The 15607-nt window shown below is 40.4% G+C and overlaps 1 protein-coding gene across 1 annotated transcript in view; it reads left to right on the top strand.

Annotated features, from left to right (window-relative positions):
- IFT80 (intraflagellar transport 80) overlaps positions 1 to 15607 on the top strand; it is a 154190-nt gene that overhangs the window by 103255 nt on the left and 35328 nt on the right. Inside the window, exons 10-12 of the mRNA XM_090050581.1 lie at positions 1739 to 1918; positions 10166 to 10284; positions 13281 to 13355. Coding sequence (XP_089906707.1) covers positions 1739 to 1918; positions 10166 to 10284; positions 13281 to 13355 — 374 coding nt within the window. The remainder of the gene's footprint in view (positions 1 to 1738; positions 1919 to 10165; positions 10285 to 13280; positions 13356 to 15607) is intronic.

Below are 15607 nucleotides of genomic sequence, written 5' to 3'. Positions count from 1 at the left end.
CTTAAATGCATCTCTTTATCCCTTTTGTTTGTTCCCCTGGTTTAGTTCCCTGTTTGGCCTCTCAAAGGCTGTGGAATGTGGTAGGGGTAGCTTCTGTTGTCTTCAGGCTAAATGTAGCAGCAGCAGTACTCAGAACATCAGAAAAGTGGCTCTGAAGGGTTCCAGGCATGTTCAGAGTTACTTAGTCTTTGGTAAATAGTCCCTTTGAAGCTGCTCTCCCAGCATATCTGCCTAACTATTATAGCAGCTGCTTTGGAAGGGCAGTATAATGATTTTGGTTTCATCAGATCATTTCTGTGCTCTCTAAGTGACAAATCACTTAAATTATCAACGAACATTAAGAGCTTCCTGCTATTCCAATGATTTTTGGACTTGTATTAAAAAAAACTGATTAATGTGCTTTAAGAGAATATAGATAACATAAACTAGTAGAAGAAGATGAAAGAATGTCAGCCTCATAAAACCTTTGAAGGTTTTCCAGTCACTTTCCATTGGAACATATTCTTTGGGAAGTCATCCAAATGGACATTCCCACCTGAGAAAACTCCTATTAGCAGGAAGGTGCGTAATAAAAAATAATGGCATTTTGTCTTCTGTTTGAATTGCTAGCACCTTAAGAAAAATGGTTTCATTATTTGTTTTTAATGGATAACAAAACTTTGAAATACATTTTTTAGGCTTTGCCCATGTCACTTTAGGCTCTTTAAGCTAAACTAGTCTTACTCACTTTTTAGATTTGAAGATCTGCAAGGTGCTTTCAAAGTTAGTGATTCAATATTGTATAAAAGTATTGCGTGCCATTACAGTGAGTAGAAATAATATAGGACACACTATGCATCTGGATGTTTTATCTTTGAAAAGAGCTTTGATACCATTTGTCCTTACCACTGGTATTCATTTACAAATACTGTTGCAACATTTTCAAAAGCAAGTCTTGTCTTTTCTTGATAAAATTCCAGTGTAAGTGTACTTTCTAACTAAACCTTTCTTGTAGTTTTCTTTCTGATAAGATATTAATTTTTGTTCTAAGATATTGTGAAAAGTTGTAGTGTCCTGTTCCGCTATATTCCACCTTATATGTTTGGTTATATTTCGATCGATAGTTACTTGAGTACGTAAATTATGTCTGAAATCAGTTTACCAAACAGCGTGGTTTGGTACCTCTGACTGTAAGCCATTATAAAGCTTCCAGCCCTTATATTTTGTATTTTTAACTTTAAAGTTTAGGTTTTTATTGGATCTGGACTGTGTAAAGCAAAGGTGTCAAAGGTACAGCTTATGGGCTGGATCCAGCCCATGGAACTCCATGATTTGGCCCCCTGTGCTATCCTTGGGTCTTAGTTTGCCCACACACCAATGGATCAGCCATATGTACAGGGCCAGAAACGCACACTTCATGCAGCACCCACCCTAGTTCATCTGAGACTGTGCTGCATGCAAGTCCCACCCTGGGACCCACACTGTACATGGCACCTGGTTCAGGATGCATGCTGTGCTTGGCAAAGTCCCAAACCAGCCTGGGAGAAAAGGAGGTGGCAAGGGGCCACAGGCTTTGGTGGGAATGATGTGTGGTGCAGGTCCCAGAATGAGTACTGTGGGCTCTGGATCCGGTGGGGGTGGGAGTGGGCAGGGAGGTCCATGGGTCCAATCATAATTTGTTTAGTGTGGTATTTGTTGAATGTAGCAGACAAAAGCACATATAAAAATGTCTTTAAGATATGTCTTCTTTTTTTTTTAGTGGTCATATGCTTTGGAGAAACCAAATACTGGCAGCATATTTAATATTGCTTGGTCTATTGATGGTACTCAAATAGCTGGAGCTTGTGGAAATGGACATGTGATTTTTGCTCATGTTGTAGAACAACGCTGGGAGTGGAAGAACTTTGAAATAACATTAACTAAAAGAAGAACCATGGAGGTAATGGTAATTTTAGCTAAGCTGTTTGCATTAAATTTCAGGGCTTTTTTTAACAAGATTCAGAATTATAACTCTTTGGACATAGAAAATAGTGAGTGTACAATTTTGTCTCATGAAAATGGTAAAATTATTTTTAATTTATGCATTTTGATTTATAAAATGATCAGAATAACCGAGTGATATAATTAATGGTCAATTATATAGTAGGTCTGATCTGGATGTAATATAGGTCTATAAGACAACGTTTCCCAGCACAGCCAGTTAGCTTCATGAACCTCACAGAAATGAACTCAACTGTAGTTGTAGGTTGCAGTGTAAAAGTAAAGGAGTCTTAGGGGAGATAGGAACACAGTTAATGAGTCTGTGAACACCATTAATGCAATGGCCAAAAATACAGAATCATAAACCTCGCTTACATTAGCAATAATGTTACAGTAAGTCTCAACAAAGGCATTTGGACTGCTATAGAATGATGACTATAAATGATTGTGTAGATAGAGTTTAAATAGTTTCATTATCTTGTCTACATTAGTGGATTGCTACTTGTGATCTATACTAGCTTGGGCTTTTTATAGTATAGAATACAAATTTTTCAACTATAGCTTTGACAAGGATAGACGGTTCATTCTTTCGGATTTCTAGTTGATGTCTGAGCCTAATCAAGAAGAGTTGCAGTGTCTTTGGCTGCTTTGCGCACCCTATTATAGCTACAAGTTCAAATCTTCCAAAGCTAGAGAGATTTGTTAGCTACTGAAGCAGCTATTCCTGCTAGTATGTAATATAATTAGATTTGACTATGGCCAGGTACAAATGGTCTGTGTCTACCAGGAAAATCACAGTTCTCCCAGTAGAAACCCAGAGTGTGCAGACATTCAGTCTTTTTCTCCAAGAACAAAAATGGCCTCCTTGGAGACATGCTTTGTCTTGGTTTAACTCCTTGTGGGGACCAGTTATCCTGGTCTTGAGAAAGTGTGGGGAAGTTTCTCTACATTGTCCCATAGATTGGGAGGAGAGCAGCAGCCACTGCTCCCTGCTTCTTCTCCAAACCAGGCAGTTTTGGGAAGAGAAGGGGTTTGGCCAGCTCCTGCTGACTTCTGCTTCCCACTCTTACAGCCAGCTGAGTGCTGGGGTGGTAATTTAAAAGCCAGCAGCCAGAATGGGGCTCTAGGAATATCACCCTAACCCAGCTCCTGGCTCCTGCTGGCTCCCTCTTGCTGCCCTGCTGCTCGGTTGCTGGCTTTTAAATTGCTGCCCTGCTGCTCAGGTAGGCTACAAGGGGGGGAACCAGGCTAAAGAAAAGCCTCTGCATGCCTATTTCCTGGTCCTTCCAGCTTTTAAATCTCTGTCCCTGCCATTCAGCTGAGTGGCTGTGGGGCAAGAGGAAGCAGGAGGGGCTGGGAACCAGGCATGCGGAGGGTTCCCAACACTACCCCCCTCCTGCCAGTCAGCTAATTGGTATGATGGGGGAGGCATTCTCCCAAGGCAGGAATTGCTGCCTCCTGCTCTCTGTGGCAGCTGCTGCTTTTCAGCAGCTTCCAACCACCACTTGTGTGGAAAGGGGGCAGGTTGTCAATTGTTGGGCTCCCTTAAGAGCAAGGGTGGCCCAGGAAACAGCCCCTGGCTGGAGATCTTACCTGTGAAGCCTTTCAGTCATGAGTCTGAAGAATGTCTATATAGTTCAGCTTTCTAATGGAAGAACTTTCTTATGTTAGAAATAAATGTCTGTATGCAGCCAATCTCTTATGAGGATTCAAGGAAAGGATAGATAAACAACTGAGTGCCTGAAGTTAGGCTGCTAATGCCAAGGTGTAAGTAAAAGACAAAAAGATCCTGAAACTGGACTCTTAAATCCACATTTTTATTTTTCTCTCCAATATGCAAGTTTTGAACATTCAGCAATTCAAAGTGAGCTGCTGAACACTCAGCACTGCAAGAAAAAAGCATAAAGGCTCCTATAGATGTGCAGAGAGCCTGCTTCAATGCACTGGAAATTCAGCACAGAAATTGATGAGGTCTAACAACATTCTGCATCACATCTATCAGTGTCCTTGTGCTTCCCTGTGCTGAAAACATGGCAGAAGGGTGCTTCAAAATAAAACATGTTTGATGAGCTTTAGGTCAAAACACCCTGCCAACCACTTTTTCAGTGCAGGGACACTTATACATGTGACACGCAGAATCTTAATTAGCACGGCTCGCTAATTAAAGTGCCTGGTACTGTGTCCCAGGCCACATGTAAAAATGCCCTATATATTGTTTCTAGAGCTTAAATTTAGGATCCTGCTTCTAAAATCCTGGCTTAAATCCACATGTACCATATTTATTTGAATATAAGAGTAATAAATCAGCATAGAGGAAAAAAAGCCTCGTTTTACATTCACGTAGAAGGAAATCACATTAAATATATTGTCTGTCATTAAACTGTTGCCAAAAGCAGCCTGTACTAGGTAATAGTATAAACCAACTACAGAGTTGATTAAATACGGCCAACACTGAGCATGACCATAAAATACCTGGCCTGTATTGGGCAAACATGCTGGTTTGTTTGGGGTTTTTTGCCAGAAAAAAATATCTATATCTATCTAGGTAGATAGATAGATAGGTATACCTTTACCTCCAAGACTCTGCCAAGCAGCCCTGTGGTTCACTTGGCAGATCATAGTACACTTTAACGGTTAAAAAAACAATCCAAAATATGCATTATACAGTTTATACCATGTATCCTCACACCCATCTCCATACCTGTATCTTCATGCACTGCTCTTCTCATGCTGATAGGAACCTATCATACAGATAGGTTAGTGTATCCTATCTGAATGAGATGTATGGTAGTGTCCATAGTTCCCCTCGGCACTGACTCTTTTTTTCAAGTCATAGTGAGCCAGTGCACTGCATACATTTCAACTTCCTCTTCACTCCCACTGCTGAACTGTTCCTTTCTTTCTCATTTCTAATGATTCCTGTTTCCAATGTCTAGCAAACATCACCCCAAACAGTTCACCCAGAATCCCTCTGTTGCTCCCTCTCTAAGTCTGTTGCATATGATCAGTGTGCCCCTGCCCTCCATGTGGCAGAGCTAGAACAGGTTTCCCTGTTCTTCATCTTCATATAAATTTTAGAAGGATCTCAGGACTCATGACAAGAACTCATGATTCCAGTCATGAGTGGAGGGCTAGTTAGGATGTGGCTTCTTTATGGGGTGGTATGTGAAATGTACACACATACTAAGGAATGTTGAGCTGTGGGGTCACCATGACTTAAAATGCTGCTGACTTTTCTGGGGCCCAGCCCAATAAACGATATGTTAAATTGTGAGCCTTATGGGTTCAGACTAATATCTTGCATAGTTTCTCAGCCTCTTGTGGGCTAAAATCAAGTGAGCTACTTTGACCTGGAACACAAAAAATTTTCCAAAAAAAAAAAAGTTGGCCTTTTGACTCGGATCAACTGGGAGCATCCAAATTCCAAGATCTCTGGGGTTAGCCCTGCATGTAGGATGCCTGCCATTGGATTTGGGAGTATCTGAAGTCCCAGGGTGAGAGACTGAGATGGAGGATGCTTGCTGGTTATAAAGCCATACATGGTGTTTAGAACAATTGAGTTCTGCCTGCTCAATCAATATGGTTTTTGAAACGACTGAGTTCTGTTCAGTTGATGTGATTTGGATCTGATTTGGCTGATTTGACTTGGAATACAAAATATATTAGAAAAGAAGAAGTTGGTATTATATACAAGTAGGTATAAAAGAGTTGCTTAAAAGTGTGTTCTGTGCTAAAACTTGCAACAGCTTCAAATCAGGTAAAATGCATCAATTCTGGATTAAGTCTATGGGTAATATATGTAGATTATTATAGATATGTTTATTTCAAGGTCATTGTTTTCAAATTTGTTTCTCACTTTCATGTTGCTCAGGGAGAACAGGATCTGAAAATAAAAAGGGAGAAGGGGATGCAAAGGGAAGATGTTGGGGCTTATCTGACCCCCTCAAATTTATTTTGCTTGCTGTAGCTGTGGAAGGGGGAACAAATTCAAAGCAAACCTTATAATTTTATAGTTTCATAGTTTCTAGGGTCAGAAGGGACCTTAGTAGATCATCTAGTCCAACCCCCTGCCATGACAGGAAAGAGTACTGGGGTCAAATGACCCCAGCAAGGTGTACATCTAACCTCCTCTTAAAGACCCCCAGGGTAGGAGCCAGCACCACTTCTCTTGGAAGTTGGTTCCAGATCCTAGCCACCCTGACCGTGAAGTAGCGCCTCCTGATATCTAGCCTAAATCTACCCTCTGCCAGCTTGTGACTGTTAGTCCTGGTCGCTCCTGGCGGTGCTCGGGGGAACAGGGACTTTCCCAGTGCCTGCTGGTCCCCTCTGACTAGTTTATAACAGGCCACAAGATCCCCCCTCAGCCTTCTCTTGTGGAGGTTGAACAGATTCAGGTCCCGTAGCTTCTCCTCATAGGATCTGCTCTGCTGTCCCCTGATCATGCGAGTGACCCTCCTCATGAGGAGGACCACAATACCTTCAATACCTAGATTCTATACCTGGAAAATTATAAGGGTGTAGGTTGTAGCCGTGTTGGTCTAAGGACATAGGCAGACAAGGTTCTTTGGGTGAATCTGAATATCTTTTAATAGACCAACTTAAATAGGCGGGGGGAAAATTTAGCAAGCTTTTGTATTTAAATACCCTTTGTCAGACTCACGAAATCTCTGCAGTTGGTGTATGCTCTTCCTGGATGGAATGAATCTATCTATTCAGATATCAGATTTACCCAAAGAACCTTGTCTGGAAAACAAATTTATAAATTTTCTGTATATATAATCTAATTATTGGGGGGGTCATTTTATGGGCAGGGTTGTCTTATTTTTGAGTAAATATGGTAGATATTTAGACGTCTGTGAAATCATGTAGAAATTTGAATGTTTAGTACTAACTTGTCCTCTGTGTTCCGAGACACTGACTCATAACATCCTACTCAGTAAACAGTGGGATAGTATAGAATTTCCATTCTTACAAATTTTCCCAGTTACACAGTGGAGTGCAGGCCAGCATTTTCAATCTTGAAGTTAGCTTCCTAAATTCTTGATTAAGCATCTAAATATCTTTTGGTCTGAACTTTTTAATGTAGAATATGTAATTTGGAAAACTTGTAACAGAAATTCTATATTATCCCTGTCTTTACTGGGTACAATATTATGAGTCACTGTCTGGGAACACAGAAGACAAATTAGCAGGTAAAAATTCATAATCCTGCATTCATTCCCAGACATCGACTCGTAACAGATGTACTCTGTCTTGTACTCTGCAAAAAGCTAAGAAATATAACCAACTGTAATCTATGGTTAGAATTTATCTTCATTTACTCTTGTAAATTTAAATAAGAAAAATACTTCTATATGAAATCTCTGGGCACCCTATCAGTCTTTTCATAGTTTAATAGTTTCTAGGGTCAGAAGGGACCTGAGCAGATCATCTAGTCTGACCACCCCCCGCCATGGCAGGAAAGAGTACTGGGGTCAAACGACCCCAGCAAGTTGTACATCTAGCCTCCTCTTAAACACCCCCAGGGTAGGAGCCAGCACCATTTCGCTTGGAAGTTGATTCCAGATCCTAGCCGCCCTGACCATGAAGTAGTGCCTCCTGATGTCTAGCCTAAATCTACTTTCTGCCAGCTTGTGACCGTTATTCCTGGTCACTCCTGGCGGTGCTCAGGGGAACAGTGACTTCCCCAATGCCTGCCGGTCCCCCCTGGCTAGTTTGTAAAAGGCCACTAGATCCCCCCTCAGCCTTCTCTTGTGGAGGCTGAACAGGTTCAGGTTGCATAGCCTCTCCTCATAGGGTCTGCTCTGCTGTCCCCTGATCATGCGAGTGGCCCTCCTCTGGACCCTCTCCATGTTGTCCACATCCCTCTTGAAGTGCGGCGCCCAGAACTGGACACAGTACTCCAGCTGCGGCCTGACCAGTGCTGCATAGAGGGGGAGTATCACCTCCTTGGACCTGCTCGAGATGCATATGTAGATGCATGACAAGGTGCAGTTGGCCTTCCTGACTGCATCGCCACACTGATGGCCCATGTTCATCTTGGAGTCAATGATGACTCCAAGATCCTTTTCTGCCTCTGTACTGACAAGAATGGAGTTCCCCAACCTGTAGGTATGGTGCCGGTTGTTCCTCCCCAGGTGCATCACTTTGCACTTGTCAGTGTTGAATCCTATCCTATTCTTATTCGCCCACCCCTGTAACCTGTCTAGGTCTGATTGCAGCCTATTCCTCCCTTCTAGCGTGTCCACATCCCCCCCACATCTTAGTGTCATCAGCAAAAATGACATTGTACAGTATGACAGTGTTAAGACCACTGAAATACATTTCTTTACAAACTATTTATGAGTGCCCTCTTAAGTTTGGTAGTTACTGCATTAAGCCCTTATTTTGTAGCTGATTGAAGAACTGTCAAAGTCCAAAATTAGCAGTAGCACAGTATCTAAAATACCTGGGATGAAGTATCACTGTCCTCAGTAAATTCATTATTTTCTATGTGAATCTTTAACCCAAAACATGACATTCTCTCAATTTCCTTAGGTTTTCCTCACATCCAAACTTCCTTAGCTTCTTAGCAGGCCTATGATTAGTTGACCAGGACTTACACTGATGAGTTGTAAGTCCTACTCACTTTCATCTCTAGGAGAAAATATTTGAATCATGCTATAACTCTCTTATTGCTTTTTAATTCAGGATATTGTAGGCTTTTACCAAAAGATAACACACTGTTTGTACTAAATGAGATACTCAATCCTGACAGGCTGGAATCCATAATGAAAATAAATACATTCCAGATGCTTCTGATGATGATTCAAGCAGCCCGTTGTGGAAAATTATGGACTAATCTGCCCACAGGACAAGTTTCTTCCTATTTCTATTAATATTTTGAAAAATAAGCTTACATTCCCTATTTAAAGATTTTTGTATTATCTGATATAACTATTATAATTTTATCTTGTCTTGGATCTTACTAAACTTTCATCCAAACATCTTATCTTTTCTTGAATCTTACTAAACTTTTGGCCTCTGCCTTGTGGTAATGAGTTTCATGGACTAACTGTGCACTGTATTAAAAAAAATCTACCAAATGTATCGCCTTTCAGTTTCACTAAATAGCAACTTTTTCTAATTATCGGTAGGGCAATACAACTGGGCTATTGTTGAGATTTGATTGATACTTCTGAATTAATGTTCTGTCTTCAGCTGATTATAACTTTGCCAAACCGTAACCATTTGGGTTGCAGTTTTCCAATATATATATATATTGGGGTTAGGGGGTGGAATGTTCACCAAATACTTAAGCCATTTCTGAGAACTAAGGCAAATTACGTTGTTTTGTTCATATTAGAAATTCTGGTGATTGTTTCTTTAAGATGCTCTAGTCTCTCTGCACTTTGGCAGGGAAATGTCCTTGCCACATGTGTTTTGCCATATTTTAAGCTTGTTCTTTCTTGTTAATCACACGAGATGAATACGAATTTAACAGGTCTCGCACATTGCATCCTTACATGAGGGTCATAGAAAACTTCTTAAAGAAAATTTCACCAGATTTTTTTTATTATGGAAAATAAATGTATTCTTCCATTTTTGGAATGGCTGAATCTTGTGGTGGTAATCTTTCCCAGAAAATAGAAATTACCCCGAGGAAGACACCCATCATGGAAAATTTCAGCCCAAATGGTTAATGTTTGGCAAAGTTGTAAGTAGGTGAAAACAGTGTTATAATGCAAAATTTTGTGCCGAGCTTTATCTTCTTATCTGTAATATTGTGCATACATAAATAATACATTCTAACAGCATTTCAGCTGACTTTTTTCTTTTATTGAGATAGGTTGACCAAAACTATTTGTAGTGTTCCAGATGAGGGTATCATTTTAATTTGATAATCACATCTTCTAGGAAGACAGATATGCATTTTTTATAAACCAAGTATTTTAATATACAAAACAAATTAGCAAGTAAAAATTCATATTTAATATAATCTTTTTCTTTGAAAAACTATGTTGGTGTATTTAATTTAAGTTCAGAGGAGCTTTTATGTAACCATTCTTGTTTATTTTCCTATAAAACAGCTCATTCTTACATAATTATATTTTACTGCTAATGGCAGAAGAATAACAACCATTACATATAAAAATTAGTATAATGTTTAGTTTGTTTTTCTTTCAATAATTTTCATTTCATGTTACCATAAACTTCTCTTTGTTAGGTACGTAATGTTATTAATGATGCAATGGATTTACTAGAATTTCGTGACAGAGTCATCAAGGCCTCTCTGAACTATGGACATTTAGTTGTTTCAACGTCTCTTCAGTGTTACGTGTTTTCGTAAGTAATTTGAATTTGCGAAGTATCAACTGATCCTTCTAGAAATTTTAAGAATGCTGGAGTTTGATTTAAAACAGGGATGGCCAGCCTGTGGCATGTATGATGCAGATGGCACAGGCACCTTTTGTGTGTGGTATGGAGCAGATCAAGGATGAGACAGGCAGCACAGCAGCATATAGAGTACTTGCAACTGTTAACAAAAAAAACAGTGCCTTAATTTAAACTTGGCAAGTTCCTACTCTGAGTCCTGCACGTGCCCAGAAGAGGAAGTGCGTTACTTCAACCCGGCTTGCCCGATGTATGTAAAGATCAGGCACTTTAGTGGGGCTTTTTTGGTGCTTTTATCTAATAGCTGATTGAATCAGCTTTAGCTAAAACTGCCAAAAAGCCCTGCTGAAACCCCTGGTCTTTACAGATACTGCAGAGCTGGATTGAAGTAACGCACTGTTTCTTCCAGTAAAGCACATTTCTGGAGGGTTTTTGTGTTTTGGTTTTTTTAACATCTGCAAGCAGCCAGAGGGCAAAGCAGTTTGTCATATCTAAATTCGGAGTGGCCAGTTTAATTTTTTTGGCTATATGACTTGCTTGTATTGGTTACTGTTATGGTGACCACTCCTTTTGCTGCATAGACATAACTTCTTCTAGGGAGCCATCACTTCTGCTTTGCAGAATAGCCAGTAGATTCTCAAAGAATAAGATTTATTGAGCCATATATTGCCCTTTATAAGTAATCATGTCATGCCTACAATATATTTTACTAGTCAGGGATTTTGGAATCCGGAGCTTAGCCTTAGATGTTGCTTCCGTGCTCAGCAACATGATTACTGTTGAACCAACAGTCCAGAAATAAAGCATAAGCTACGGGATAGAAAAGGGTTCTGTCCTACCCACAGACCATCAGAGAGGAATTAGCCCATACTGTAATAAGTGCTATAAAGTTAAGTTGTTACTACTTAGACAAGTTACTAGATATGCTATAGTGCAGGGGTCAGCAAACACCAGCATGCATGCCACACACAAAGGCATTCTGCTTGGTACATGTGCCTTGGGGCAGATGGTGAGAAAAGACCTGGGGCTGCACTGCCACAACAAGGATCAGGTTCCTTGCAGCTCCCCTACCATCTACCTAGAGGCACGTGTACACCCACTGCCAGACAAGCTGGGCTGAGGCTCTGCAAACCCCAGTGGAGCTGCTTGCAGCCCCCCACCCCTTTCTCCCCCAGGCCTGCTGCGAGCAGCCCAGTTTCTGTGGCGGGCAGCAGGGGCTTCTCTGGAGCTCAGGCCAGCTGTGGCAGGCAGCTGGGAAGCTGCAATCAGCTGCATTGCGGTCTGTGGAGCTCTGGCTCAGCTTATTGCTGGTGGCAGGTGCATGTACACCTGGGGCAGATGGTGAGGGAGCAATGAGGAGTCTAATCCTTGTGGGAGCACAGCCCAGACCCCTTCTCTGCCATTTGTCTTGCAGCACATGTGCATCCACTACCAGCAACAATTTGGGTGGGGGCCCTGAGGACCCTGGTGTAGCTGCTTTCACCTCCCAGCCTCCTCAGGTGGCTTGGGCTCTGGGATGGCTCTTGCTGCTCATCACAGAGCATGAGCTGCTCACAGCAGGGATGCTTGTCTGCAGAGTCCCAGTCCAGCTCATTGCCAATGGGTACATGCGTGCCTTGGGGTAAAGTGGGGAAGAGGCCTGGGCTGTGCTGCCACAACAAAGATTGGGCCCCTTGCAGCTCTCCACCATCCGTCCCTGGCATGCCAATATCTTCCAAGCAGAGGTTGCAGGCATTTTTGGCACTGTCCAAAAACTTTGCTGACATTAAATACGTGCAAAAAATGTAACACTAGTGAGTTGTGTGAAGTTATCAAAGGCATAAGTGGTAGTTATGTGCTTATCTGTCAAGATTGATTTTTATACTTTTGACAATATATCCTTATAGATATTTTCTGACAGTATGTCTAAATGTATGATTTATGGGGAGGCTGCTGCCTGGGAGTGTGTCTTGGCTCTTATGCTGTAACTGTTATTCATGCATGATTCAATAGCAATACAAGTTAGCTAAATAACCCTAACTTTGACCATTAATGTAGCAGGATTAAACTTGAAGCAGTTTTGCTGAACGGATATTGCTACAGAATAATGAAGATGTAACAGTTGTATCATAACAGCTTGTATTGGTATCCTTTAATTAATGCTACAATTGTTAAATCTATCTGTATCAGTTCTGGCCGGCCTTTTGGCCCTGAGGCCCAAATAAATGTAGTATTGGTCCACAGGCTGGCCCCAACTCTGGATCAGGCCCTGCACCCACTGGATCCAGCCCCTTGTGCCCGAATCTAGCCGCATGCTGGCCAGTTCCCATAAACTGAGATTGGGGCCTGCCCAGGAGGGATCCAGCCCTGCTATCTAATGCTCAAGGCCATGTTACCCAGCACACACAGCTTCTTACTTGTCAGAATTTTGGCATCAGGGGAGCTCTAATGAACACTACCATCGCTCCCTGCTGCCAGATTCTCAGACTAGTGCACAGCTCCATGGACCAGATAACAAAGCTCTGCAGGTTCGATCTGGTCTGTGGCCCTAGTCTGTACCAGTGATTCTCAACCAGGGTGCAGCAGCACTGGGGTACCTTGAGATCCTTTCAGGGGTGTTGCAAAGTGCCACAATATTATACAATACTAGCACTTTATACAATACTAGCACTTTTAGGTGTGCAAATATAATTCACAAGATAGGCCGAGAGATTTCAAATTTCCATGATGTTAAAAGCATTCTGACCTGTTGTGGGTTTTGAGTTCTTTGCAGGAGAAGAATTGCTCTATTTATTTTCTATAGTCAAAAATCAAGTGAAAACTAATAACTGACATTTTCCAAAGGGTGCCTGGAGTCTTAGAAGGTTGAGAACCTCTGGTTGAAAAATCCTTTCTGTACTTACAAACATGTATTTTCTTTGTTATGCAGTTGGGTGTTTTAATGAATGCTAATTTTATTACTCTTGTAGTACAAAGAACTGGAATACTCCACTGATCTTTGACCTCAAAGAAGGAACAGTTAGTTTAATTCTACAGGCAGAAAGGTAGTTTATTTTTATAATGTTCAATATATTTAATATCAATTGTTTGTTAAAATGTATGTCCGTAAACAAACATAATTTGTGTGCGTGTGTGTGTGTGTGTGTGTGTGCGTGTCTTTAAAAACTGATAAAACATTAAATAATGATAAGTAGTGTAGCAGGATTACATCATGTAAAAAAACAGGCCTTTTTCCTATGTAATATCTGATAAGCTTGCAGTACTAAGTGTCTTCAAACCTTACATCTGTGCTATATCATTATGCTAGTCTTCTGTTTACAATAAAAAGTAAATCTTCAGCTATATTTCACTGCCATCTGTTTTTGATTTTTTATATTGCTTTTTTTTAAGTGCAACACATTTTATAGAAGTAATCTTCACTAAAAGTTGGCCCTCCACTTACTAACATTGTCAACTATGCTGAATAAAAAATATGCCATTTTATCTTTTGCCTTATTTTCATGTTCAATAAGAAGCTGCTTTTTCCAATTTTAAATGTTTATGCGAACGTCCTATTTGAAAACGATTCACCAGAGACCAGTTTTTGTTTGTAGCTCTGCAATATTGTTTAGTGGACAAAGTACAGGATTAGGGATCAAGAATTCCTGAAGTCTAATTTTAGTCTTGACTCTGCTTTGCTGTTTTCTTGGATAGGTAACTTAAACTCAGGTTTTGAAAAGTATGCAGTAGTTACAAGGGTGTTAGTTGTAGCTGTGTTGGTCTAAGGACATAGGCAGACAAGGTTTTTTGGGTAAATGTGGTATCTTTTATTAGACCAATTAAATAGTTGGGAAAATTTTTCTTGCAAGTTTGCAGGCACGAACATCCTTCTTCAGGTATAAAGAGATTCTGCTGGTGTTTTGTGTTCTCCTGGGTGGAATAGAAGGCAATATGCAAAATGGAGCTCTGTGAAAATGCAACTGTGTGGCAGTGAGGATCAGAGATGATGGGAGACAGTAGGTCTTGAGACAGGAAGGTGTGGGGGGAAATAGGGGGAATGTCAACCTGACGATAGAATGTAGCTAGTAAAATGTAGAGAGGTTACATGCAGTTATCAGATGGCAGGCAGGTATAATGTGCCATAACATCTATCAAAATTATCAAAAACAAAAATACCCAGTTACCGGTGGGTACACACACCTCACAAGACAACCACGCTGTCTCCAGTCTCTCAGTTCTAATCCTCAAAGGGAATTTACAGAGCACCTTTTGTAAATAAACCTGCAAACTTCACTTTATAAATCTACTGCATACAAAAAATCATGTACTACATATAGACATTAGATTTATGGCACATTATAACCTGTCTGCCATCTGATAATCCCAGGTAACCTGATCCTTGCTGCCACGCATTTGCATTTTAACAGACCTGCATTTTGCATATTGCTTTCTATTCCACCCAGAACACAAAACACCAGCAGAGACTTCCTATGCCTGAAGAACGGTGTTTGTGCCCGCAAGCTTGCAAAGAACAATTTTCCAACTATTTAGTTGGTCTAATAAAAGATACCACATTCACCTTGCCTGTCCATGCTTTTAATTGTTGAATGACCGACTTTCAACACCTTTGACATCATTTTCAGAGCAGCTGCACTTTTATAACTCCATACATATTCAGTGAGTAGCCAGTATTTTTGAGGCTCTCATCCTTTGTTTAAAGTTATGTACTCAAAATTAGAAGCCACTTTTGAAAATTTGGGAGGAATTCAATCCAATGGCCTTTTAGCTTTCTATTTATGAATTCATGTATCTATATAGTATGGATAACACCATCTACCTAGCAGTAATTTTTATTTGGTATTTTATTATTAATACTAGCCCACAAATAGGAATATGGAAAGAAGCCATTCCTCTTTTGGGAGAAGGCATTTTAATAAATTGAGGTTAGACTCAATTAAAAAGGAACGTTTTCTAAATATCTGCATTCCATCTACCTTTCATGACAGTTCAGTCATGATGAAGAAATAGATACAGTGAGGTATAAAGAAGGCAGTTGCAACTTCTGAAGTGGTTTCTAATCTGTACATCCAGTAAGCTCACTGTGAGACTCCCAAGCTTCTATGTGCTGTTTTGTGTACAGGACTAAAGGTTTTAGCATCTTGAAACTACCTGTAAATGCATGCTTTATCTTCATGATGTGCAATTTAGGAGTATTAATTTATAGCAGATCCTTACTTAAAGAATCACAATAATAGATGTACCATAGCTTTATACTTATATTTGAAAAAAAAATGCTGCCATTAAAATTGAATTAGTC

The sequence above is a fragment of the Crocodylus siamensis genome, chromosome 6, assembly GCF_052110815.1.
Source record: "Crocodylus siamensis isolate JL-2025a chromosome 6, ASM5211081v1, whole genome shotgun sequence".
NCBI classification, from domain to species: Eukaryota; Metazoa; Chordata; order Crocodylia; family Crocodylidae; genus Crocodylus; species Crocodylus siamensis.
This window is presented reverse-complemented; position numbering and strand designations above follow the sequence as displayed.